This window comes from Fundulus heteroclitus, chromosome 12, assembly GCF_011125445.2.
Source record: "Fundulus heteroclitus isolate FHET01 chromosome 12, MU-UCD_Fhet_4.1, whole genome shotgun sequence".
Taxonomy (NCBI): Eukaryota; Metazoa; Chordata; class Actinopteri; order Cyprinodontiformes; family Fundulidae; genus Fundulus; species Fundulus heteroclitus.
In genome coordinates, this window is record NC_046372.1 from 34,866,042 (window position 1) to 34,893,429 (window position 27,388).

General features: G+C 42.5%; 1 protein-coding gene across 1 annotated transcript; it reads left to right on the plus strand.

Annotated features, from left to right (window-relative positions):
* Positions 1-1,823: 1,823 nt before the first annotated feature.
* On the plus strand, positions 1,824-27,279 carry rorb (RAR-related orphan receptor B). The gene is made up of 10 exons (XM_012881295.3): positions 1,824-2,197; positions 18,972-19,057; positions 19,181-19,322; positions 19,444-19,875; positions 20,335-20,456; positions 20,698-20,830; positions 21,636-21,743; positions 21,849-21,959; positions 22,486-22,598; positions 22,761-27,279. The coding sequence occupies exons 1-10, from the start codon at positions 2,191-2,193 to the stop codon at positions 22,923-22,925; spliced, it is 1,419 nt and encodes a 472-aa protein (XP_012736749.1). The 5' UTR covers positions 1,824-2,190; the 3' UTR covers positions 22,926-27,279.
* The last annotated feature ends 109 nt before the right edge of the window (positions 27,280-27,388 follow it).

Here is a 27,388-nt window from a genome sequence, read left to right on the forward strand (position 1 = left end):
AACTCCATATTTACAGGATTACTGAAATTATCAATAGATTTTCTCTGGGAATTTATTTGCAACATTTGAACATTTCCATTATGTAGAAATCCACCTTTTGCAGACTTATAATTTGACTGCAGTCCATCAAATACGAAAATGTTTAGCAGAATTCTTTTAATAGTTTAATTTTAAAATATTTTTTGCAAGAATATGGTAATCAAGATTAATCAATCAATCGACTTCACTGTCAATTTCTTCATATGCTCCAGACATACAAAGAGATCGAAATTACGTTTCTTTCCTCTATGAGCATAATCACAGCACTCACAAAGAAAACCTTAATAACGATGCTGCCAGGGGGGACCATGGGGGTGATGGAGCACCAATCAAAATCCAGATGATCTCAGACATATTTTTATGAATATTAAATTCAAACATGAGCGGACAAGTCAGCGAGTTGTAAGATTAGTTTTTTATATGCCTGTTTATGTTGTACTTCATAAAGGGCCATTTACTCCTGGCCTAGTGTACACTGATGAGGCATATCATTATGACCACCTGCTCAAAACCGTGTAGGTCCCCCTTTAGTTACTGAAACAGATCTGACCCATTAAAGCAGGGACTGCACTAGACCCCTGAAGGTGTGCGGCGGTATCTGGGACCGAGATTTGAGCAGCTGATCCTTTAAGTCCTGTTAGGGACAAGGCGGAGCTTCCACAGATTGGACTTGTTTGCCCAGCACATCCTACGGATGCTCGACTGGAATCAGATCTGGGGACTTTTGGCCTAGTCAGTGCCTTAAATTTGTTGTTGTGCTCCTCAAACCGTTCCTGAATCCCTCTTGTTTTTTTTCATTTTGTTTTGTCAGTAACAATCCTTAGCTGGGCTGTGTGAGACAAAGTAACATCCACAAGCAATCAAGGTTTTTCTGCATAACTTGGTCCAAAGCGTCACACAGACTGCCAGTTTTCTTCCCCACATTATGCATCCTGGTGCCATGTGATTTCCATGTAAGCGAGGTGAACCTGGAGGTTCGCATGATGCAAGAGAAAAGGATTCCATCTTCCACTGACCTGTCATCATACTCTGATGTCCTTCTTACCGTCGTTGGGTCTGGAGGGGATCAGCATGGGTAGCCTGAACAGTCTGTGGTTATTTGGCCCCATATGCAGAAAATCGACGCACTTTAAATTATGACACCTTTCTATAAGAACTAGATTTAAGTTCTGCAGCTTGTTTTTTTTGGATCGGGGCTAATGAGGGAACCTTTGATCCCAACATGCATCAGAAAGTCTTGCCCGTAACCCCGTCACTAGCTCAACTCTGGTCCATCCTATGACCATCTTTACAGCTGATCACTGAAAACCAGAAACATCCCACAGGAACTGCAGTTCTGGTGTTATTCTGACTGAGTCATCCATTTTACTACTAATAACACACTGACTTTGAGGACAAGAAAAGCTGATCGGTTACTGACTTCCCCTGTCAGTGGTCGCAATGGCATGCCTTATCTGTGCACACAGCATAATAAAAGCTCCAGAAATTGTGTTTTGGTGTTTGTTTATACTCTGCCTCCCACAGGTTATCGGTGGACCCCATCTAGCTGCCTCTTTGAAGGCGGTCTGGATCCGGCCCTGCGCCTTAATTGCACAACACTAACTGGATGTAGAAACTTTACTGTTCTCAGACTGTGTAACGTGTGTGAAGAGTGTGGGGGGGGGGGGGGCTTGGGGTTGTCAAAGCTTCGGGCTGCGGGCGATTGCAAGGAGAGAGTGGGAGGAGCGGAAAGTGCTCCAATCCAATCCGGGCCGCCGGGTAAAGCCTCTCCTCTGCGCTCTCCCCTCCCTCAGCCCACAGAAAACAGTGAAACCCTTCCATAGAGGTGAGAGCGCAGATGTCACGGGAAACGCGACCAGACGAGCAGAGCACACCGACCGACCTCAGCCCGCCTTCCTGCGCCCCAGTCCGGGATGCTTTTGTAGCGCAGACACGCTTTGCACTCAGGGCAGCCGCAGCCAGTGGACGCTGACGCAAATCATCCACGCTCTTGTCGTCGTCGGTGTTATTTTTAACCAAGGATCCTTGCCGCCCCACAAAAAGCCCCGCACAGCACGGCAGCCACCCTGTTTTTAAGTGTTTCTTTTTGTTTCTTCATGACTGCTGCGTTGGGAAGCGAGCCTCAGCACCAGCTCCAGCAGCGCCAGCACGATGCGAGGTAAGATCCATCATCCCCGTGGAAATACACGCGCACACGCCGAGTGACACGCTTTACTCCACAGTTGACCGCGGGAGGAAATCGTCTTCTTTTCTTGTTGTTGTTGCTCTTGTTGTCACTTTTTTATTTGACACCTGCCACAGCCACTTTACAGTGTAAAAAAACATTTCCACGCGTGTTTATTATGGCATGCAAATCGACTTCTAAATCCAGTTGGATCTGTGATTACAAATTAAAAGTGGCAGGATTTGCACGTCAAGCGCCGCCGGACCCAGTCCGATTACATGCAGAAGTTGGAGTTTGTTTTAATGGGTTGGTTGTCGGGTGATCAACTTTATTGAACCGCGTTGGGTTAGGAAACTTTTCAAGCGCTCCACTAACCCATTTCCCCCCAACGCTGCATGCGCATCGCGCTCTGGACGTTCAACTCCAATGTTAATGTCCTGTGCGCAGACTCATGGCCAAACACGCACAAACTCACACCCTGTGTTTTACGCAGAGATAGCATACTGACCCACGGGTTAACGCAGTCTATGAGCAGTTTCTTGCAGGGAAAATCAATCTAAAAAAAAAAAAAAAAAAAAGCATTTTTTTCGTTTTTATTTGAACAGTTCATCATTATTATTATTTCAATTCCAACAAGATCGCATCAGTATTACACTTTGGGGGATTTTACCACGTCTTCACTTCGTGGATTTAGGTCTTATGCAAAGTTGCCACGCTGCCCAAGATGGATGATGGTGTGTTTTAGTAGTCTTTAAATCAGCCGGGTTAACTCTTGGTGCCATTTGAATCAGGCCAATTGTTTTTGAAATCATATTGACAGGATCTCTAAATGGTCTGATGTCTGTGCATGAAATTTAATTCAAATAATTTTAGTTCACCTGCAAATGGCCTGAAATTCACAAAACTGCTTCATAATATTCTGTAATGATGTGCATGTTTTAAAAAAATACAAAAAACAAAAAACAAAAAAACAGCTGCACCCATTGGAGGGAAAACCAGGAAGACTTTGAATGAGGAACCAATATTTTGGTTACATTATGGCACAGGTGTGTGCAATTGACAAAAAAAATTAAAATAGAAAAAAATTTAAAAAGCATATTTATAAATACAAATTAATCAGTCTGGAACTAACATTCCTGTTATTAATGGTAGTAATAGAGATGCACCGATTAGGCCTTGCCCAGCCAGTCCGACTCTCTGATTCTCTTTGCAGTCACATCTGCTGGTTCCATTTTTATTTTACTTATTTCTATAACATAAAAAAGAGGAAATAATGTGCCTCTGGTTAGTTGATAACGGTAGTAGTTAAGAAACCTACAGAAAAAATAAATAAATCTTGAAGGTCCCCCCCCCCTTTTTTGCATCAAAGCACATGTCACTAACCTTTATCTGTTTATTACATTTTAAAAAGTGCATCAAAGCACCTGCTGTTAGTGTTTATAGAATAAAAAATATTGCAGCTTCTTAGATTACATGCATTTAATTGAAACAAAAATCCAGAATTTTTAATATTTCACCCATTGATCACTGATAGGAGCCAAAAAGGCTCCTATCAGTGATCAGATTTCTGAAGGATTGATTGGTGCATTTCCAGATAAAAACGATTGAAAAAATATATTCAACGAAACATTTGTGCCGTTTTATAAAAGTGTGTGCGATTTTGAATACTTTAATGTTTTTTTAATTGAAATAGCTGTTATTAAAGGCAAATAAAAATCTCTGTTCATTCTGATGTCTTCTGAAGCTATGTGCTACAGTAGCTTCAGGCCGTCAAAGCTTGAGCCAGTAAAATCAGGAGAAGCCCCCCCACCTCTCTCCGTCTCTCTGTGTAATCCCATGGCAAACGCCTCTCTCATCCACGTTGTATTTTATCCACGTTCTAATGGGTCTTGCGTCCACTCTCGTGCATGGAGGCTTTTTTGGAGGGGGGGGGGGGGCATACCGAAAGCTCCTGCTTTCACTTTATAGCCGTGCTAGGCAGAAGAGGCCCCCAAAGCATCTCCCTCTCCCCTCTTTAAGCATGGCCCCTCCCTCCAACCTCCTCCCTCTCTCCCTCTCTCCATCTTCCTCTCTCCCTCTGCACGCCCCAAAGGGTTTTGTCAGATAGAATTAAATCAGTGTGGGTTGCGCGGCCCCCGCTCCCAACCTGTGTCTGTGTATGTGTGTGAAGTCTGGGCTGCCCTTACACAGAAATTTGCTCACAACCAAGGTTATGAAAAATAGAGGCCTCTCATGAGCCATGGTAATTAACATTTAACAAAAGCTACAACTCCTGAAGCCCCCGACCGAAGATGATGTCACCACATCGCCCGGCGTGGAGCAGCCGGGAAAAAATAACTGACACAACATCATCGGGAAACGCAGTCGGCATCTCAGCATGTTTGTTCTTTTTTGAAAAGGGTCGGCATTAAGCATACTAGGCGATCGTGTCCCTATGTTGATACGCGCCGTGATTTGTTAGAAGTGCTTTTAACAATGCCAAATAACTGTGATGGTAGCCAGGCTAAACTTTAAGTAATTTAATAAAATCCAAACCATTACATTTATTATTTAAGCATCAAGCTATAACTCGGTGCAATGATAAATGTGCAAAACTCTCAAATAAGTTGTTTGTCAAATGAGCATCTGATAAACAACTCTTTATTCCTCACAAAAGTTTGAAATAGTTCAAATTAATATGTGGCCAGGGCCTAGCTAGAGATTTTAGCTGAAGTTTAAATAGACAAAATAAAGCTGATGATTCACTTACATTTAGAGTAATACAAATTACATGAATCAACTATGTGCACCTGCAATCTGTATATCCATAGTTTCTTACTGCCCAAGTGATGCTTGCATTAGTACATTAATCTTGTTTCTGTCTTTGATTGCTTTATTTTTAGCCTATGAAAGCCTTTGAAACCTTTGGATGCTCTGAGGTCAAACGAGTTTAGCCACAGTTGTAAAGAGGGGACCACTTAATCTACATGAGTGGTGAATCACGGTCTCTCCTACACTTTACCTTTTGGAAAGGCTGCGTACTCTCATAGAATGATGACGAGCAACAGAGGAGGCCAAGAAGTGTTTAAAATTGTGTTCTGGTAATAATGTATCAAAGAGAGCACCAAAAAGACACTCAGACACAAAGAAAAAGCAGCTGCACTACGCATGACGGCCTGATGCCAATAGAATTAGTCCCATCCTGCTTCGCTTTGGAGGCTTGTGCGAGCATCGATTTGTCCAGCTCCAAAGCATCCCGCTGATCAATTTTTAGTCAAAGCCAACGGAAACAGTCCGTCCACATAGATCTTTGGAGCATAAAACCTGGACAGCTTCTGGTTCTGTTTAATGTCAAAATTTCTAATTTAAAGGCAAAAAGATCGTATGCATATTTATCAGTTCAAAAGTTTTCTGCATACATCGAATGTGAAATCTTTAATTGTTAATGGAGATAACACCTCAAGCACAAGCTCTAACTCTGTATCTGTTAACAACTAAGCTAGTTTGAGCATATGTTTGTGGAACAGGCGTAGAAAAGGCGATGTTGCCTTCTGTCGAAACAATGTGAAAGTGTTGTTGAGAAGTGAATGAATTCCGTATAAAGACGTCTAAATTTTCCTGCAGGATGGTAGGGCTGAGAAAATGGCACCTATGGCTTAACCTCTGACGCCTGAGGGTCTATTTTCCAAAAAATGCATACTCATACTTTATAAGGCATTTCTCAATCTGCACAATGCCTAAACTGCTAATCTTGTTATCAACTAACATAGGCCCTGGAGGATGATGTGGATGTGAATATTTGAGAGTAAATATTTCTGGGCCTGAGTAAATGAGATTTAAATGCCTAAAATTTTTTATTTTGCCTAAAAAAAACAACAGATATTTACATACAAAACTTCTCACATTTGCTGTAAAGAAGGAAATAAACACAATACATTGTAACTACAACCTCTTGGTTACATCTGTAGTAAGTTTGGTGTCCATATAACAAGCAATTGAGAAAGTATACATGTTTAGATTGAAACAAATCCAAGCAGACCTCTGTTGTTTGTGTGCCATTTTGGCACAATTTTAAAAATTTGGAACTTATTTATGAAATCGAAAATGTGAGATGCTATTATATATTTGGTAGATACTTTTGTAGAGGAGTCACAGATAAAGATCTGGACAGTCAGTCAGCTCCAAGCGCGTTATTATTGCTAAAGAGCTCAAGCCCCCTAGAAAGGGTGCTCACGAGGTTTACAAACTTTTTCTTTGCTAAATAAAGACAAGGATGACTGAGGAGAAACAACCATAAAAAACTTTTTCCATGTAAGTCCAGTGTTTTGACAGAAAACTCGTTATTGTGCATGAGAAGTAACAATTGTTTATCATTAGTGTGCCTTATTAAGCTGTAGAGATGCAACAACCAGGAATTTCCATACAAACACCCTGTTTTACATAACAGAAATGTGCAGCAGTGTGTTTGATAGAGGGAGTAACTTTGATTCCAAGTAGAAATAAAGAAATTTCAGTTATTTCCATTTCTGAATTGAAGCACATGCTCCTAACCTTTATCTTTAGCTGCATCAGAAGTAAATGGGCTTTTTTAGGTTTGATGCATTTAATGAGTAGGGGAATAATCTGATAATTCCGTAATTGCGCTGCAGTTAATTGGCCAGTCGTGATCTCTGATTGATTGATTGGTGCATTCCTAATAAACAAAGTCACCTGTGTGTCTGCATACAACTACAAATCATTACATATGAACTGAAACACTTCACAGTTACTGTTAAACTAGACAACTGAGAGACCCATTGCAGAATCAGTCAGCAAACCGGTTAGCGAGATGTTATTTTAAGCAAATTGCACTTTTCCACTGTCGCCACCAAGTCAGTTGTTGCACACAATAGCGGGCACCTGGCCTGAGCAGCCCCAGCACGCAGCCTTGAATCGCTGTGTTTGTGGTCGGCTTTCGAGCCAAGGATTGTTGTTTGTGTTGTTTATTGTTTTTTTTTTTGTGCTGACTAATGGCCGAGCGTTATGTAAGAAGAGAGGAGAGATTACCCCGAGCCCATGCAGGCCACACTGTTAATCCTTCAACTCAGCCCTACTGACTCTGACTGAGGTACCACCAGAGAGCTGCTCTAACACACATTCAGGGGGGACTCCTCGCCGTCTCCACGCCTGACTCCGGGTACCGATGCTCCAGTCCTCACCTAGCCTCTCTTCCTGACCTTTTCTGAGACGTCGGCAGAAAACTAGTTGCATGCGTGGCCTGGATGAGAGTCCCATTGAGTTGCTATCACGGCTCATGTTTGTTTAGCACAGGCTCAGCGTGCACCCTGTGTTGGTTTTATCACTCTGCGGCAGTCTAGGGGGGCTACAGGCTATCGTTTTTTTCCCCCCTTCTTTTTCTTCAGTCAATTTACTCCACTTTGTTAAATCTTAATACACACAAAGCACGGGCTATGCGGCACACTTTGCTTTGGGTTTCTGCTTTATTTTCGCCCGGGAGGGATGCCAGCCCCAACCGCTCCCAGACTCAAAATATGCCTTGAAGTCACAGAGTCCTCTGACAGCTCCTTCTGTTTTTGTCACTTTTACTCATCCATAAAGGCAGCTTGTCTCGGAAGGCACAGTGAGATTCAATATTCACATTTTTCTCCCATTTAGAAATAAAAACTGAGAGGAGGTGGGCAATGCCTAGCGAGCACGTAAGACGAATTCAAAGATGAAGAGCAAGACCAACTTTGGTCCAAGGCCACAGGACAAGCTCAAATACACTCCAACCGTGTAAATCAACTGCGCTCTTTCAAAGCCGTCACATTGCCATAAATAGAAACATCAGTCTACTCATAATAAGGAACCTGAATGGGAATCCCTCAGCCTTATAAACTGTACACAAAAATAGACAAAGGGAAGCAAAGAGGGAAGAATGTGAGTGAACGAGTGGGATAAGAATAAAAGGGTACGTAAGAGAGAGACTTAAGCGTTATATAATGACACAATCGTGGTCATGTGCGTATGTCTGCTTGTGCAAGAACGTGTGCAGAGCGACAAGAGAGGGTGTCCTACAGGCCTAATTTGTGTTTATCTACGTGCACGGCGGGACACGCTGCAGGCAGACAGACGGAGGCAAACTTTCGTGTCCTCGGATTGCACTTCCACTCTGCAGCCTCCCCTGTGCAATGAGTAACGCGAGTGCCTGCAATAGCTGCATCCAAAGTCCACGATCGCAAACCACCTATTAGACTTTAGCTAACCCTGAAAGCAGATTAGTGTATATACTGAGGGAGTGACAGCGTGTTTAACACTGCAGCCTTTGTATTTCTACTTGATTTAGTGCAAAAACATATAAATGCATATTATTCCTTTGCTTCTGCATTGGTCGGTTTTCTATCTTTCTTCAAAAGGGGTTTTCCCCACAATGGACAAAAAAACCCCAAACAAAAACAAGACAAAAATAAACCATTATTCTCTATTTTTGTACCAACAAAAATAACTCTCCTTTGCAAAGTGACTCTGAAGGTATATAATGATAGATGAAGTTTGACATCCCAAATTATCTCTAAGGTGGCCACAGTAAATCCTCTGTTAAGGTGTTCCATTGGTTGCAGGTGAATAGCACGCACGGTCTACAATAAGCCTATAATATGATTTAGCCTACTGTTGGCATCTTTTCTTAATGACAAAGATTAAACTGTTTTAGTGCTGCTAATCTCATTGAGGGGACTCTTATTTGGTCTACCGTCCTTTCTCTCCCCTCTCCAGGCTGCAGCTCTATCTGCGCTTGTGCGCGCGAGAGAGGCTGTTGACATTAGGTCTGCCGTCATTCACAAAGAGAATGCAATTAGGAAACACAGACTGCCGCTGCCTTCGCTGCTCTCTCGGCTCAGATTTAACATTCAGAAGACATTCTGTTAAATCCTCCCACTGGAGGCAGAGAGCAGGTGAAGAGAGTTACAGGTCGGGTCGAGTCAGACTGAGCCGAGCCGAGCCGTTTGATAATCTTTGTGATCAATTTGCCTCTGTGAGAGGTGCCCCTGGGGGCCACTTTGGGGAGAACCTTGTTAGGCTGAGTTAAATTGTTGCCCGAGGCGAGCTATTAGCGGCCATCCCTGGGAGAGGACGCGCACACACACACACACACACGCGGCCGCACATGTGTGCGCTCACACACTCACTCGCTTTACCAGCCGCACTGAAGCACACACATGTTGTTGTAGTCTATTAAAAACAAAGATGAAGCTAAACGAGAAGTCAAGCATCTCTGTGTGCTCAAAAGAAAAGATTATTTTGTGTCTTTTCTGTCTGTGAAAGTTATGAGAATGCTTGGAAACAGCAATTATAAGAGATGCACCAATCCATTGGTTCGATTAATTAAAATACTGAAAGACCAGGTTTTTTGTGTGTGTCTCTCTTTATTAATTGTATCAATACCAAGAACTTCCATAATTTTTAGTCCACAAACCAACATCAGGCACTTTTATTCACACTCTGGTTTAGCTATATAAAAGTCAGAAAACGGTTATTATGAAAGATTTAAATGTATTAAACCAGGAGGAACTTTTAATGCCACAATGTTCTGCTAGATTTGAAATTATTACATCCAACCTGGAAACCAGAGAATTTTCTTTTTTGGTTAATATGAGGACAATAAAGCTGCATCAGCAGTTAAGAACTTGCAGAAAACTGCAAATTTGTATTGACCAGGGAAAACGTGATTAGGGCGTCTTAAAAAAATATTTACTGCAAATAGATGGGGGATTAATCCATATTTAAATAAGAAAAAAATACCCAGATGTACAACTCTTAAAGCAAAAGAGATGCTTTGGGACATAAGTTGCTAGAACACAACTCTGTTCACAGATGTATACAGGAGAAAATGGCAGATAAATCCTGAAACTGAAAGAAGTAAAATTTAACGTAATGTAGACAAAAGAATAATATTAAGTAGCTTAAGAAAACGTGTTTTTCTTTCAAAATGAGACAAATTTAGGCATTAAACAGCAGAATGTGTAAAAGCTTGACAGGAGGATTCAGTTTAACGACTAAAAAGATTACTAAGTGCTGAACTTTTATTTCTCTTTGCAAGTTTTGCCTTTTCGGTTCTCTTCATAAAAGCCTTTCAAGAACATGAATGCATGGACACATCACGCAGTCAGGTTTGGTAAGAAAGTGGCCAGTTTTCATTTTATTTTGTTAGCTGTCCCCACTCTGTGCAGCTCTCTTTATTAATGCTTTAAAGTCCATTCAATCTGATTTATGCCAATGTCCCCGTCTCCTGGTTTTGTTTGAGTGATCGCTGACTCTACAAAGGAAAAAAGGAAAATTTCCCTCATTCTTACGTAAGACCTGAGTTTTTGTCACCCCTCTCTGTTTTTCTATTTTTCTCTGTATGCTGGAACAACCACTTTTCCTCTCCCTTCCCCCTCAAAGACCCACACACTCACACTGTCATCTGCAATTAGGCTCAACAGGAACACCATAGTAAGAGGGGTGCGAGGTTGAGGGAGGACAGCCATCGCCAACAGATTATTTTTGACACTTTCTCAATCAGTGCGTTTTTCTGTATTCTTTTGTGCGCTGAATGAATTCAACCAACCAAAGCACGAACAGGGCTTTAACAGCTCGGTGCGAACACATGCCTGTTAACGTGAAGTTAAATGAAAAGCAGCTGTGTAATATAGGTGGCAGGAGAGCTCGCGGTTGTCTGCGTGCGTTTCGGTCGTGCCACGAGAGCGTGTGCGTTCGTGCAGCCGACTTCAGCGCGGTAATGACCAGATGCAGGCCTCTCACACTTGCAGTCGCTCCTTCCACGCTGATGCGCTCACTTGGTCCTTAAGGAAAGGTCAGGGGCCATCAGGGTCTTACAGGTCACCTAGGGGGTTGGACTGTGAGACTGTGTGTGCGTGTGCGTGTGTGTGTGTACAGTGGCCTTGAGAGGCAAATCTGAGGCGGCAGATGGGCAGACTGTGTGTATACATGCATGCATGCATGCATGTGGGAGTGTGTGTGTCAAAGCAGGGGTTGAGTTAACCCTGTGGATTTTTTCCCACGCCTCTGTCTTCTCTTATCTGTGCAAGGACACATGCTGCACTGGGATGGAGACGGTGTGTGTGTGTGTGTGTGTGTGTGTGTTATAGGTTAGATGGGGGAGGGCAAGTTTGAGAAACATACTGTAAAGTCTGCTGCTTTTTTGTTTGAACGTGGTTTGCAGTTCTGAATGCATTTAAGCATGTCTGAATGTGTGCCTCAGTCTGCCTGAACATGTCTCCGGGAGTGTGTGTGTGTGTGTGTGTGTGTGTGTGTGTGTGTGTGTGTGTGTGTGTGTGTGTGTGTGTGCGCGTGTGAATCGATGCACTGGATGACAGCCAGTGGCCCCCTTCTGTTCCCTCTCCATGGCGTCCAATCACACCGTGGCACAATATTCTCTGTGCAAACTGCAGCTGATCCCAGACCTGCTATCTGAGCAATTACCCAGAGTGCTTTGGGGCTGCACAGCAAGCTGGACAAGCTCATACCCTCTGACATACAGCATGGGTGTGTGGGGGGGTGAGAGTGACTGAAGTGTATCTGCGTGTGGGGAGGAGAGAGAGGGTTAAGGTGATGGATGGGGATAGTGTATTTATGTCCATGCAGCAGCAGTGTGACTGTCTATATAAAAAAAGGATGAAAACTTTCTTGGCGCCAAGAATTACAATGGGGGGGAGTGGAGAAGGGCCCACTGGATGGCATTATGATTATTACTATGACACACTGCACAGCAGACTGTACAGGATAGGGATTTGTGAACTTGTAGAAAATGAATAGGGAGGTTTAGGTTAGCATGCTAGTATAATGTTACCAATCAGGCCATTTGGCTCCCTTCATCAGTTTGTAACATGTTGCATTTAATTTCTTCCTTCTTCGGTTTCATGCCCACAAACAAATTGTTGAACTATTGTACCAGTTTATCGTTGTATAATAGTTTCTAGAGGGACAGCCCATCTATTTTGGTTCTGATCCTCTTTTATGACCATTTGATTTATGACATTTGACAGCTTTTGACCCCCAATCAAATAAAAATAACTCTTAGCCCTCAGCTGACAGATAATATTTGGGGTCATTGTTGTCATAACACCACACATCCTTACTGGGCCGATTAAACTATTAATCGGATTGAATCATTTCGTAATCGATCATTAAATGGAATATACCGACTCTAAAACATGTCATTTAAGCTGAAAGAACAACTCACTTAGAGCAGTAATTAAGTCAAAACTGAACATATATATATATGTTCAGTTTTGTTTATTTACATACATACATATTTACATATATATATATATATATATATATATATATATATATATATATATATATATATATAATCACGTCCTGTGGGATATTTCGTGCTGACCATCAATTCTTACCCATTTTACAAACAAGTAATTAAAAATAATTTTATGAATTCTGTAAGAAAATGTGGTTTTGTGTAATTATTGTAATTTTGTATCCAACATTTTTGGCCACACATCTGGTCAGAACTGAAGCAGTCCAAATAAAGCACAATTTTCTATTGCGTTAAAGTCCTGGTTATTTTGTCCCTTCCTCATTTTGTGCCAATTTAGATTTGCCACAAAACAACCAACCCTTACTTGTTTGCTGCCTTGTTACTTTACTAATTCTTCTCATTGCCCACTGTAAAGACATCAGTCAGTACTGTCTACCATCAGGATTTTGCTCAGGGAGGTTGGATCAGGGGTCCTAATCGGACATTTCATTCGTTTCGACTGGCCAAATTAGAGATCAGGACCTCAAACAATGGAAACGGGGTGTAATTTCCTTCAGAAAATAATAATATACAATTAAATTATATATGAGACTTGAGCAATTTTATGACTGTAAAGAAAATAAACTGATTCCAATTGTTTTGGAACATGGGTATGATATGGTAGTAGGTGGGGACAAAATGGAGACATGTGGTACAAAAGGGGGTAAAAAATTGGTAAAACGGTAGATTAACCCAATCCGCATACATAAACAAAAGAAGAAAACATTGCCAGTGTATAAATCATATTTGCTCAACTGTAGCAGTAAAATGTGCCTTAAAGGTTTGTAATCCTCGCCAAATGCATTAGTGGAGCTCTAGGGTGGCATCTTGGGCACAGAAGTGGATGTGCAGTATGGAAGTCAGACAAAAACAATAAAAAATGTTTCTGATGTTATATATTTCGTTAAGGTAAGCTGAAAGTCCGTCGCTCCTCAGATAATTCTCAATGTTTCAGACAGGCGGCAAAGGAACATAAAAGTAAAGCAGCGCGCAGCGGACCATATGCAGTAGCAGTTTTTCATTGATTTTAATAGGACAGTATGATGTGGAAACATGACAGGAGGCACAGGGGAGATAACCCAAGTAAGCACTGCTGTAAGCTATTCCCAGCAGTGTGCATTAACCCACTCGGCAATCGCGCCACCAGAACTTTTCTCCGTGTTTTTCATCATCGACTGCGAGACAGAGGGGTAGAGGAAGAGCGTGTTTCTCTCTCTAAGCTCGGCGCGATAAGACTGAAACAAGGTTTTCCCTGAGAGACGGAAATAGATCAGAAAACAGAGAAACTGAAATCATTTCCCAGTCACACAGCCACTTATTGGAGGCGCAACACTCAGACACAAGCGAAGAAGTCAAACAGACTCAAGTGAAGGCGATGATCGCATAATTCAACGGCATATAGGCATCTAAGATCAGCGTCGCAGCTGTTCGGATTTAACAAGGGGTGGTGGGGGGTAAAACGCCCATCTCCTTCAATTTCCCCAAAGATATCTAGTTAGCTGGGAAGCAGCTATACATATTTTTTTAATGAAGGGGAGATACCACCCACATTCATCTTCCCAAATCAACCCCTGAGACTACAGTGGGAGTTGTGTTTGTATTTCTGAAGAGGCTGACACTGGCAGAAGTTATGCCAGAAAGTGATTCCAACTGTTCTATAAAGTGCAACACTAAAATGCAAAGCTCTGCTGTGCTCCCCGGCGTTGTAGCTGCATGACATTGTGTTTTGCTTCGGGTATGTTTCTGCTGCAGATCCCCTCCAGGCGCAGTGAATGAAACATGCATGTCCAGTCTGGCCCTTTTGGCACCACCTGACGCCTTGAAAGCAAACATGGAGAGCAACACCTAGTGGCCTTCCTCTGCTGTTGCATTGTCCGAGCAGATGGGGACACGGCCCCTTTTTTATATATCCCCTGCTTGTTTTTAAGAGTCCTACAACGCGGCAGCGCGTGTGAACGCCTGCACGCGTCAGAGCGAAGAACCGCGAAGGCACTAGTGCAACGCGGCTGCTTTTTGGTGTGGCGTGTTCTAGATAATTAGGACTCTATTTAGAGAAAGGGCCTTGGAAATACACAGGAGATCCTCACTTCATTAAAAATCAATTATCACAACACACGTGCCAGCTCAATACAGCCCTCATGGCCACAGTCTGCTACACACACACACGAATATGCGCATGTGTGTAACTGTCACATTACTATCTTTGTAGTCTTCTCTGCAAATTTCACCTAGTAGGTTCTCTCTCAGCTGTGCGGGCGAGCCTGATCCTCCTCTTAGCTAAGATATCGCCAGCGCTGCAGTCCTGCTCTTACATAATAACCTCAGGATAACACTCACTCTCCCACTGGATTAGGATGCCGTCAGTCACTCCACTCTGACTGGGTCGGCTTGGATCACAAAGAAGTCCCCTCCCACCCCTCATAAAAGACGTGCAGCTCGAGGACAAACAGAAACTCTCTTTTTTTTTTCCCTTAGCAGAGGAATGTCTGAAGAAAGGCTGTGGAATATCTGCACTATAACTCTTTCAGTTCAGTTTTCTGCTGCAGACTTGAAGCTCCAGGTTTCCGTCTGTGGTGTAAAATCCTATCTCACATGAAGCTTCATCAGTGCCTCTCCTGTGCGCCGAACAAAGAAACATGTCTTGATTCTGTCACCGGCATAAAACACAGTTGAAGTTGGAAGCTGTTGATGTGGAAGTGGGAGTCTTTTCAGAAAGCATTTACAAAGCCTCCGCTGCCGAGATAGGGCAGACAGACGGCCGCTGATGACAAGCCGCGTCGGCCCCACGCGCCGCTGACATCACTTCCTGCAAGATTGTGGCGGCATAGCGCATCATTGCTTCGACATCCAGACGAGTGCGGCGAGTGGGCGGTCACCCTGGCAACAGCGATGCTGTCATGACTGTCTCTGTATCCCACCTGACAGTCGCCACTGGCTATGAGCATAAACACAGAGACGCACGCGCGCCACAATGCAACCCACCCACACATACAAACAGAGCTTGTCAAACACACACACATGCACACCCTACTATTCCTGGTTTCTTATTTAGAAGTTAAACGCACGCTCAGATACGTCTCCATAACACATACTTAAACAATGCACATGCCCACACGCCCAGAATCTTTGGGGCCTTATTACGTGACACAAAGAGGAGCATAATCTGCCGAAACATGGAGAAGACGTGGTGTGAACGTCAAAGGCCTGCTGGGTAAAATGTGAAGAGCTTGTTTCAACAATCACCATGAACTACGTATAAAACTGCAGTCGCATCACACAGCTGTGGATGTGGGCTAAACACAAACCAATTAAACCCAAAGACCCTCACTTGGCTACAGGTGGACCTATTAACCAATGACTTTTTGCGCCAAAGAATTAAAACAAAGCAAATTGATTAAGCAAATTGATTAAAGAGGGAGCTAATTGAAGCCAGTAAGGATGACGATGATAAAACAAGTTTAAAACTACTAAAAAAGACTTTATTACAGCTCTGAGCTGATTACTGGTGTCAAGGTTTATCAAGGTTTCATAAAGTTAGTTTCCAATCCACAAGCATTTGTCTTTATATCACTCTTACCGTTTAAGGCTCTTCAGTGGGATGCCAGACCGGATTAGCACAGTGCTGCTCCTCCCCCATTTGTTCCTGCACATGGCTGTGCAGCTGGCTGCTTACAAGTAAGAACCATTCGGGTGTTTGGAAATATTTCTGAACGTGAAATATACCAGTGGTCATGAAGTGGAAACAAAAAGGAGGGCCCCGCATCAACGTTACACTGCTTTAAACCTGCAGGAGGTAAACTTTTGTCAAGCAGCCAACTGCATGCTCTCTACATTAGATAGCTCAGATAAACAAGCATCTAATACCAGCTCGTTATACTCCCTGTGTTGCTCTATATAAAGAACAACCAAAACAGCAAAATATTCTGCTCCCTAAGCACATTAAAACTACTACTGGATTTAGATATTATATATATATATATATATATATATATATATACACACACACACACACACACCAGTACTAAGAACAGTTGTTGCTTCTCTGTTTTAAATAAGTACAAATAAACCATGCTTTCAAACTTTTGTATTACTACCTTGACATTGTGGTGTTTTTAAGTCAAGGTTATCATAGATAAAGGCAATCTCTCGCCCATGCTCACTTCAGGACTGTCCAGTCGTCTGTCTGCTGCTCACGTTTGGTCTGTTGACATCATCCGTTTCTCGGGTGGAACTGACCTGTTTTGCAGCCTATTAATAGTGCGTCACAGACCCACGTTCATTGACAGCTCTGTTTGGACTCTGTGTGCTGTCCAAGTCCAGTGCTCCGCTCTGACCCAGTTTGCAGCAGGATGGCCGAGAACAGGTGGAAGTGGGTCGCATCACAGACTGCACAAAAACTTATCATCGCGGCAATTTCTAGTTTAATATCTAACGTGCAATGAAAATGTGTTGAGCAATGCCTGACAATGCTGCAAATTGGGACCAGATCTGACCAGATACATTTAAAACAAACATTTATAGACTTGTTTATTCTGACTGGAAGTAATGTTCACATTATGTAGTCGCACCGCCAGAATCCTGACCTGAACCTGATAGAGAATCTGTGGAGGGGCCTAACGATTAGGGTGATGGCAAATAGGCCTTCCAACATATTAGAGCTCATAAACAAACATAAATTATCAAAATACCTGTGGAAACATGCAAAAGGCTGCTAATCATGATTGTTGAGCAGGATCAAAAAATGATTTTCGTCAGAGGTCTAAATCATTTCAGGCCTAACTGTAGTTATAGACAATTTAGGCCTTTTATTACCCACATAAAGGGAGTGAATGAGAGAAAAAAAGTGAAAATATGACAATAGCAGGTTATGTTACCCAGTCATTGGCTTTTTAATTTTAATAAATATAAATATGTAGAAGTATAAATATTAATATCCAAAAAGTATTTTACCACAAATAAGATGATATAGCTTTCATCCAGACGTGAGCTCTACCTAAAATGTTCTCTAACATATAATTATAATAAATGGTGTTTTGGGTGGCTTTTGTAACTTGGAAAGTATACATATTTGATCTGAACTTCCTTTTAACCCACCACCACAACAAACTGACACACAGAAAACTATAAATCTGCTGTCATATCTCATTTTATTTTCCTACATTGTGCACTGAATGCACATGTCATTAGGAGTTTATAGATAGCAGCGATCGGCTGTACCTGCTCAGTTGCTAGACAGACAGAAATGACTCCATTGATCCTCATAAGTCATTATCCAATTATGCATACTGCAGACTCATTCTGCTGCAGACTCTCGCACATGCACACCTATACTCCCATTTGTGTATAAACCCACACGCATACACACAACTTCACCTCAACATCCACAGGTGATTTGGATGTATTCAACGTGCACATGAAAACGCATGCATTATAAAGTACTGCATGTGCATCAGTGTGTGAGGAGTTAGCCAAAACTAAAGCTTGCGCGGACAGATGGGTTGACCTCATCTGTTTGTGAACCTCTCAGGAAATTTCCTAAATTCGGGCAGGAATTTCCCACAGGTTGGACTGTGCGGGGGGAGATTAACACGTGAACGGCTGTTTCCGCTGAGAGTAAGGCAGCCCTCAGCAGAGGAGGCAGCCAGCTCGTAAGGAAATAATTTAGGATTAGTTAGGCTGTCTAATCTCTTTATAGAGACTGTGCCATCTCAGCAGCATACCTGCCTACCTCCACATCCGCGTACATCCATCATTTCATGGGGAACGGCGGCGCGCTCTTTTCCTACATTATGGATAGCCCGCTCAGACAAAGCCGCGACAGGTGTTTCTCTGAGCTGAAGTAGTTTCTGTGCATATTCTGTGCCTTTTACTTGGGAGTGTACATGGAGCTGCCTCTTCACAGTGAGTAAGATTACGTAGTTTGATGAGTGCATCTGCAGAATAGAAAGAAAGAGGGGAGAAAAGAAAAAGTTGTGGGAGAGAGCAAAAAAGATGAACATGAAGAGAGAGTGTGGCGCTTCAGTGATGTAACCAGTTTTCTCATTATTGGGACGAGCCTTTTTAACCTGCAGGGGTCTATCTGTACTTTGGTCCACACACACACCGTGTCGTCACGCACTGGTGTGTGTGGATACTTTTGTGTGTGTGTGTGTGTGTGTGTGTGTGTGTGTGTGTGTGTGTGTGCACAGTTAGTGTGCACTTATGCAGCCCTAAGTGCCCCAGTTAGCAGAAAACTCCTGCGAAGACATAATAAATGTCCATATGTCACCGTGCCCTTGTGAGTTTCAAGTCACACAAATAGTATCCAGGGACGCGTCGCAAGCTCAATCAGTTACTGCTGGCAACTTTAAATGAGACCACCAGCTGGGTTGCTGGACTGCTGAAAGGTGGGGTTCTGGGGAGCAAGAGACTGTGTTAAGTCCAGAATGTATTTTTGATTGCTAATCTTTTCTCTCTCCTTGTGTTTTTTTCCCCCCTTCTTCTTCTTCACAGCCCAAATCGAAGTTATACCCTGCAAAATCTGTGGAGACAAATCTTCAGGTATCCACTATGGAGTCATTACGTGTGAAGGATGTAAGGTAAGAGCCAATATCTGAAGTGGTCAAGAAACTTTTACACTAAATGACACACGCGCATAGGCTCTACAGGCATCCGGGTGTTGATTCATTTTTATTTATTTTGGGCGTGTTTTCGGTAACCAGGGTTTCTTCAGACGGAGTCAGCAGAATAATGCCTCCTACTCCTGCCCCCGCCAGAGGAACTGCCTCATCGACAGAACGAACCGCAACCGCTGCCAACACTGCCGACTGCAGAAATGTCTCGCCCTAGGAATGTCCAGAGATGGTACGACTTTATCTCCATTGGTTTATCCGGTGGCATTTCTTTACAAATAGTTGTAGTGTAGCTTTAGGCGCCACTTAGTAGTATTTTGGCCATCCTAAGTTCTGCTTTCCGCCCCCCACAGCGGTTAAATTTGGTCGCATGTCCAAAAAGCAACGCGACAGCCTGTACGCAGAGGTCCAGAAGCACCAGGCCCGGCTGCAGGAGCAGCGGCAACAGCAAACTGGAGAAGCTGAGGCTCTGGCTCGTGTTTATTCATCCAGCCTAACCAATGGACTTTCCACCCTCAACCATGAAATTGGGGGCACCTACGCCAACGGTCACGTCATCGAGCTACCCAAAGGCGGCCACGTCAACGGAGGTGGCGTCCCCGGGGGCTACTACGGGATGGATTCCACCCAGCCGTCTCCTGACCAGTCAGGTTTGGACATGTCGGGCATGAAGCACATTAAGCAGGAGCCCGTCTACGACTTGACGCCGGTGCCAAACCTGTTCAGCTACGGAGGCTACCAGGACAGCCAGTTTGGACCACATAACGTCAGCATTGGAGAGCTCGGTAAGGAATAAAGTCTACAAGGGTTCCAGATACAGTACAAATGGTTTAGTCATCACAAAGCTTCAGGGATTTTTCTCGTAGGAAATTAATCATTAACCTGTAAGTCTGGAAGAAAGTGTGAGTCAGTGTTATAATCTGAAAGCACAACAGGAGATCAGGCGGGCTTATGTGGCTAGCTGACAACGTGTCACATCGCTGTGTGAATACCTACGGCAGATCGCACACATTTAGCCAAAATGAAGCCCGCCGCAGCAAATCAAAGCGATGTTTCACTTTAAACCAGAAGCATTGCTCTTTAGACACTTCTAAGTCTCTTTCTCTAAATTTCCTAACTTCAGCTGCAGAATTATGTGCAAAAAAAACCCAGAATAAAATAAAACTCTCCCTGCATTACATGTTACTGTAAACAACAAAATATTGTGTTTTGAAAAAGATTAAATGGTTAATTGTGTCTTCCAGACCGCATTGCTCAGAATATCATCAAGTCGCACTTGGAAACGTGTCAGTACACAACAGAGGAGCTACAGCAGCTAGCCTGGCAGACACACTCCTACGAAGAGGTCAAGATGTACCAGAGCAAGGTGGGCTTTCAGGTCTTCTAATCATTCCTACACATGAAATAAAAAAAAACATTTGCTATGTAGCATTCAGCATTTTTTTGGTACTTGTAGTTTTCTTCTAAAGACATAATGGAGAGGAACAAAAACGAACTAGAAATTGTGCTGACACTTTAATCAGTGAAATAAAATGTAGCTGTTGCCATGCATGCAACGACTTCAACATAAATCACGAATGCTTAAACCCGGGTTTGGTCGCTTGCAGCCCCGGGATGTGCTGTGGCAGCAGTGTGCCATCCAGATAACCCACGCCATCCAGTACGTGGTGGAGTTCGCCAAGCGCATCTCAGGGTTCATGGAGCTGTGCCAGAATGACCAGATCCTCCTCCTCAAGTCAGGTGAGCTGTAGGGCCAGCTGCTGCTGGAGTAACCAAATGTCTGTTTCGGTTTTATCACAAAGCAAACCATCGTTCCCGTCCCAGTTTTGTGGCAGATTTACATAGACCTCAGTGTTAAAATCAGGTCCGTTTCTAAATCGCAACCAGAAATGAGTCCATGTTAAGTCTAACTGTAACCCAATTTTATTTTATTTTGAACACATTTAGACTGAGCTGTTTTACACTTAAATGTTTACTTATATAGCCCATATAATTAAATATACATTCCAAAGGATACCACATAAACTATAAATCAGTTTTGGTTTTATAATTATTTTATAAAACTGAATACACGTCCAGGTAACCTCACCAAAACAGCAGTCACGCTGTGAACTCAGAGAATGGAGATGCTCACCTTGAATCTGAGCTATCTAAAAGCCTGACAACTCTCCAAATCCAGGATGCTGTCAAACAGAGGCTGAGCAAGATGGCTTCACCGCCTTCAGCCTTCCTGTTATCTGCTGAAAGTTTCTCCCTTACAACCTGAATTACACCCAAGTACGACTCATCATGGCATATAAAATACAGTTTCCGTTTAAATAACTGCCAACAATTTTTTTGAGCTTCCCCTGACTTCACGAGGGCTTAGGACGACGTGTTTATCAGCTGGAAAAATATGGAATTTTTTGAGGTTTCGACCGGCTCCATCACTGGTCAGGGCTTGTCTAGCTGAAAATTGGCCAATCCCCTTAAAAAAGAGAATTTACCTTGGTACTTCTGAAAAATAAATCTGTCAAATCTTGTAATTTCTGAATAACTCTTTCAGGTTGTTTGGAGGTGGTCTTGGTGCGAATGTGTAGAGCCTTCAACCCTCTTAACAACACTGTGCTCTTTGAGGGGAAGTACGGAGGCATGCAGATGTTCAAATCTCTAGGTACGACATTTATATTTATGCTGTTTGTTTTTCTTCAAAGATGACAAAGCAGAATAAGTGTAATGATATCCCCGTCTTGTCTGCTCTTCTCTGTGTGTCTCGAAGGCTGTGACGAATTAGTGAGTGCGGTTTTCGACTTTGCCAAGAGTTTGTGTTCCCTGCAGCTAACAGAGGAGGAGATTGCTCTTTTCTCCGCAGCTGTACTAATTTCCACAGGTCAGTGTTCATCCGCGGCTTTTACAACGGTGCACGTGCGAGACAAACTCACGAACAGGCAAAACAATTTTTACTCTGGCGATACTAGTCTGTAGGCATGGGCCAGTGTGGAGGTAAACCAAAAGTCACAGGTTCAAAAACTGCAAAGGCGTTCCATCATAGTGATCCTATAGTATGATTAAAAGTCATTTTATGAGACATCAGAAAATTTTTTTAAAATAACCCATGACTTCACCACCAACTGTTGCTGAGCACCGTCAGCCGGCTGAAAGACGGCTGCTTAGAAATATTTCTGAAGACGATTCATTCAAACTAATGGAGCGTCACCTATCGGCCCCATTGATTTAAAACTGTTATATCTTTACGAGAGGACATACTATGAGAAACTCATAAAAGCCGACGATTACTTACTAGAAACCATTTATTCAACCCTGCCTTAGTGGAGAGTAAAAAACCCCAACTCTCTAAGCGTGCATCAGTTCTCTACCTTTCACACTGAACGAATCGATCAATCATCTCTTCGCAGATCGGCCGTGGCTGATGGAGCCTCGAAAAGTCCAGAAGCTCCAAGAGAAGATCTACTTTGCTCTGCAGCACATTATGCAGAAGAACCACATGGATGAAGATGCACTAGCCAAGGTGGGTGGAAAAAAAATCTAAAACACATTTCATTCCACTGTGGTCAGCTTGAATTCAGATTATATCTCTTCTGGCATCAAACACAGTTGGAGTAATGTAAAAAAAACTAAACAAGGAGAGTCCTAATTCTCTTGTCCTTGATTATTTCTTCTCGTTTGGCAGCTGATCAGCCGGATCCCAACGCTGTCCGCCCTGTGTACACTCCACACCGAGGAGCTTCAGGCATTCCAGCAACTCCACCCAGAAACAGTGAACGTCCTCTTCCCTCCCCTCTACAAGGAACTGTTTAACCCCGACCCAAACTCTGCCATGGCCATGCCTAAGTGACCGCCTGCGGTCCAAATGCAATGAACACCTGCAGAAAGAGGACCAAGAAATTACGTCTGCTGTCGTCTGACAAGACGCCCGCGGCCACGTCGACCGCAGATTTCTGAGCTCCCCCAGGCTCGTTTCAGGCTGCTGGGTGAGGATTGATCCACTAGAAACTTGAGAGTTACTGCCAACAGTACTAGGAATGTCCTGCACTTATCCCATCCTGTTCACCGATACAGTCTGAAGAATGTATATACAAGTGACGCGTGCCCCCGGCCACAACCTCAGAGGGGCTTCCACCTGTCTCCTGAAAGGAACTGACCAGAAATGTACAGACTTTTAAGACAACTAGAAACAATTTTAAGCTGTCAATCTTTTTTTTTTTTTAAGGTGGCTAAGTTAAATTGATTTAATCTTTAAAAAAAATATGTTTTTGTTCTTTTTTCCCCCAATGAAGACATTGTGAATTGGAAGAAGCTGGGTGGGGGAGGGAACTGTGGACTTAGAGAAGCTATTGTAGATATTCTTCTAGTTGAGAGCAGATTCCAGTATTATTTCTTTTTCTGTTAAAATAAGTTAGTCCTAATTTAAATATACAGTGGCCCAGAGTGGCCGATGATACCTTGTATGTGTTCTTGTTTTATTTGATAGATTCTTGTGTACAGAATTTGTAAAGTTGAGACTTGTAAAAGGAAACTGGGCAAAACCTGGGAGCCAATATTGGGTTTGTTGATATGCAGAAGCCTTGTCTGGATTTTGTTCATATGTATAGAAGGTGTTAGCGTCCTTCTGATCAAAATTTATTGAAATGTAAAGAGAGGATATGAAGGACTTAAAACCGAAAATAATGGCTACTACTTTTCAAGGTGAAGATATATACATAAATGTTCTATTTTGCAAGGAAAAGAATCTGGCAAGATTTGCCGTCCTATCAGTTGTTTATTTCTCGCTGCAATAATTATGTCCAATAATAGCTAGATTGCTGTGGCACAATCAACCAGAATGAACCAATCAGAAACCAGGACCTCACATTGAGAAGCCCAGACCGCCTCCTAACTTACGTCTGCTCTTAAATATCAGGACTTTTTCAGTAGGTTTTGTAAGATATGGGTAGACACAAAGTCAGAGACATGTCACACATGTACGGACGATCCTTAAAAATGTGAAGAGAATCCACACAAACTTGAACTAAAAACACTTTTCAATCACTGAAATCTATATAGGTGCTGAACGCCCTCACCGTCCAATTTGCACAATCCAGCCTGTGGATATCAGTCCCCCTGGGCTGTGAATATGTAGGACCCTTCTCTAGAAAGCAATAACTTTCGCACAGCATGTCCCACTTCTCTCAGCTGTTCAAAACAGGGTAGCAACTCTAAAGATGCACTATATTGTTCGCTCTTGACCACTGGTGCGCGTCCCCCTGCCGACTCTTCAGTGTGGCACAGTCCCATCGTGGAAAATGTAAAGAAATGTAGCCGCCAATGATCTCAACACCCAGACGTAGCTGAGCTTTAACGTTGGCCATTTATGTAGAAAGTTGTGTTCGACAATCGCCCCCTCCCTATCGCAGTCATTCCAGTAACTGTTAGCACTTAAACGGTACACATTTCCCCCCTCATTTAGTGTTTGGACGCCGTGTAAAGTCGAACCGAGTTAGCTGTTACCCCATCTGAGCAGATTAATGTTTCTTTTTGTCTTTTTTTTGTAAAGGAACAAAGTGAAAAAGTCATTGCTACATGTTTTAGGGGGACACGCTGATTGCTAGCATTACTGACAACAACAAAAGATCCATTTTGAGCAGTAAGACATCTCAGCAACATCAAAACGAGGCGCCCTGAGGGTGCCTCAGAGTCCTGTGTGGGGTCTTGAGAAATCAAACTTTATGGGGAAAATGATACCATCTTCATGGTGTAAATATTAACACATATTCAATCCACTACTCTAACTGACCTGTAACCATTATCTACTCCACTCACAGCCCGGGCCGCAGGTACTTTTAGCTGTTGACTTGTGAGGGTTGAACAATGACTCTACACCCCCTGATGCTACCATTTAAAGCCCATCATCATTATGTTGGACAAAATGACAACTTCTTGTTTGTTTTTTTCTCTTTACCTCATCTTTAGGTGCCGTGATTAGTGGGTTGTGATCTAGTGTTATAAAGCACTCTAAATGGATCTTAGGGTTTCTCATGCTTGAAAATGTTTTTTTTTTTTTTTTTTTTTGCACAGTGGCCAAATCCTCCAGCGGATAAAACCGAGGACACAGTCAGACTCTTAATCCATCCATTAGCATTAGTAACACCAGAAATCATTGCGTTGTCATCCTTCTGTGCATTCGTTTTTACAATGTATCGGGGGAAAGAAATGGTGGAACGTGTGTCAATAAACATCAAATCTGTTCCACCATTAATTTCATTGCTCCGGCAAAGCACAGCAGCTTTCCTTGAAATGCCCCCCAATTGACAGCAGAGATCAGAGGCCAGTCACTCTTAAAGACAATCACTTGCTCGTAAAGGCTCGATGCACTACACAGCATCTCTCAGGGAGCAGCTCTTTTTCTCACTTTGCATTAAAAGAGGGTTTAATATTTTTGAAAATTTACTGGAGAAAAAAAAGAATAAACTTTAAAAGAAAAACTTTTTAGGATTTTAAAAAAATCTGCCCAGACAAGGCTTTGATAGACATGTATGTCTATATGTGTATGTTTGTGCGTATGTGTGTGGAGGATGGATTCACTGTCCGCATCTTCATAGAGACCCGGAGTTTGCAATTTTTACGCCATGAATGAAAAGTAAAAATACAGAACATGTCACTGTGCTCTGGTTACAGCTGCAAGCTCTCGGTTGCCGCTCCCAGGACAGTGAGTGAAGTCCACTGGTGGGACGGCGATCCAGGGACAGTGAATTTCAACTCTTAATATTGAGTTGTTGTTTTTTTTTTATTTGTCTGTTTGTTTTCCCTCGTTAGACTGTGAATCAAAGGGGTGGAACGGGGAATTATGAGGTGGGGTGGGAGGGATGGCGATGTGCTGGCAACAACAAGTGGTACCCAACACTGTAAGTAAGATACTGTAGCAATAAGAACTGGAGGCATTTACTACTGTCATGTTTGCATTGTAAGATTATTTTTTATTTTATTAGTATTTACTATTATTATTATTGTTCTTATTATGACTACTATTCTTCTATTACTATTAGCCTATTGTTGTTCTGTTCTATTTGCATGACGTTTCATTGCAATGAAATATTCGGGGCTTATTTGTGTTTCCTCCCCTCATGACGATGTGAGGGAGATGTTTGAAATGGTGGGTTATGGCTTAAGGGCAGATTCCACATCACTTTAGTCAGTTTAAAACAACTCTTTTCGCAAGCTGAATTATCTTCTTTTTTTTTATAATAAAATTTCTAATTTATATGGAACCAATTTGAAATTTTTTTCATTGGAAATTAAATGTTTTTTTTCCCACCCTCTGAATGTGTGGATTACTACAAATCAGTAAGTGAACGACCTTTACTTCACTGGCCTTTTGGAAACCCTTCATCACATGGGGGGGCGGGCAGGGGGGGGTTATCTATTCTGAATGTTATGGAGCAGCCTGTTCAGCGTGAGGGACTGAACACATCATGCGCCTTTTACTGCTCCATCAACACAGAACGACATCAACGAGCGCACAACAGCAGCCGTCTCAGGCTGCGCTGACATTTTATTACAGCTGATTAAAAAAAAAAAAAAAAACTACACATTTCATAGACTACCATTAAAACCCCACTCCAAACCTCCTTCTCCCTTTTATGAAGAAAACGTGTGTGAGCTTGAGTGCGTGCGCGAGAGAAACAGAAGAGAGTGCGGCGATGTTTTGCTCTACCAATGCTTTGTAAACTTTTTTTTCCTTTTGATGCATTACAATGTCTGTGCAATTGGAGTAGTTTCGATTAATTGTTAATTTATTTTTTAGACCGTTTTTTGCGTCCCGGCAAGAGCAAATCAAACAAAAATGTAGCAATCTGCGTTCCTCAAGCCGAAAGGCGTCCGGAACGCAGAACCTTTTTCACACAGGACTAACAAAAGACGAAAAAAAACATGTAAAAACTACAATTTTAAAGTTTTTTTTGTTGTTGTTTTCAAAGTGCCATAGTTAGTGAGGAGAGAAAGGATTGGGAGTATGGGGCATAGATGCTTTACTGTGTGAGTTTACATGAGAAACCAATTTTAAAAAAATGAAAAAAATAGGAGGGAACTCAAAGGAAAATGTGTATTTGATTACACTAATGAACTGTTTCTACATTTTATGCTTTTCTTTTTACTTGTTGGGGACTCTGCTGGACTTTGAACATCTGGCTCCACTATAAAAAAAAAAAAAAAAATAAAAAAAAAAACACAGTCAGCGCCTCCATTTTCACTTGGGGAGCGGTCATTTGTATGCATGCGTATGTTATTAAAGGGAGTCCCACACGGCCAGAACTGAAGGAGTGG

Bases quoted from the DNA above. Each gene is read 5' to 3' on its own strand.
- rorb (XM_012881295.3), top strand. The intron at 20,457-20,697 runs GTGGGCTTTCAG...GGTCGCTTGCAG, and splicing joins TCAAGATGTACCAGAGCAAG to CCCCGGGATGTGCTGTGGCA. The intron at 21,744-21,848 runs GTACGACATTTA...TGTGTCTCGAAG, and splicing joins GCAGATGTTCAAATCTCTAG to GCTGTGACGAATTAGTGAGT.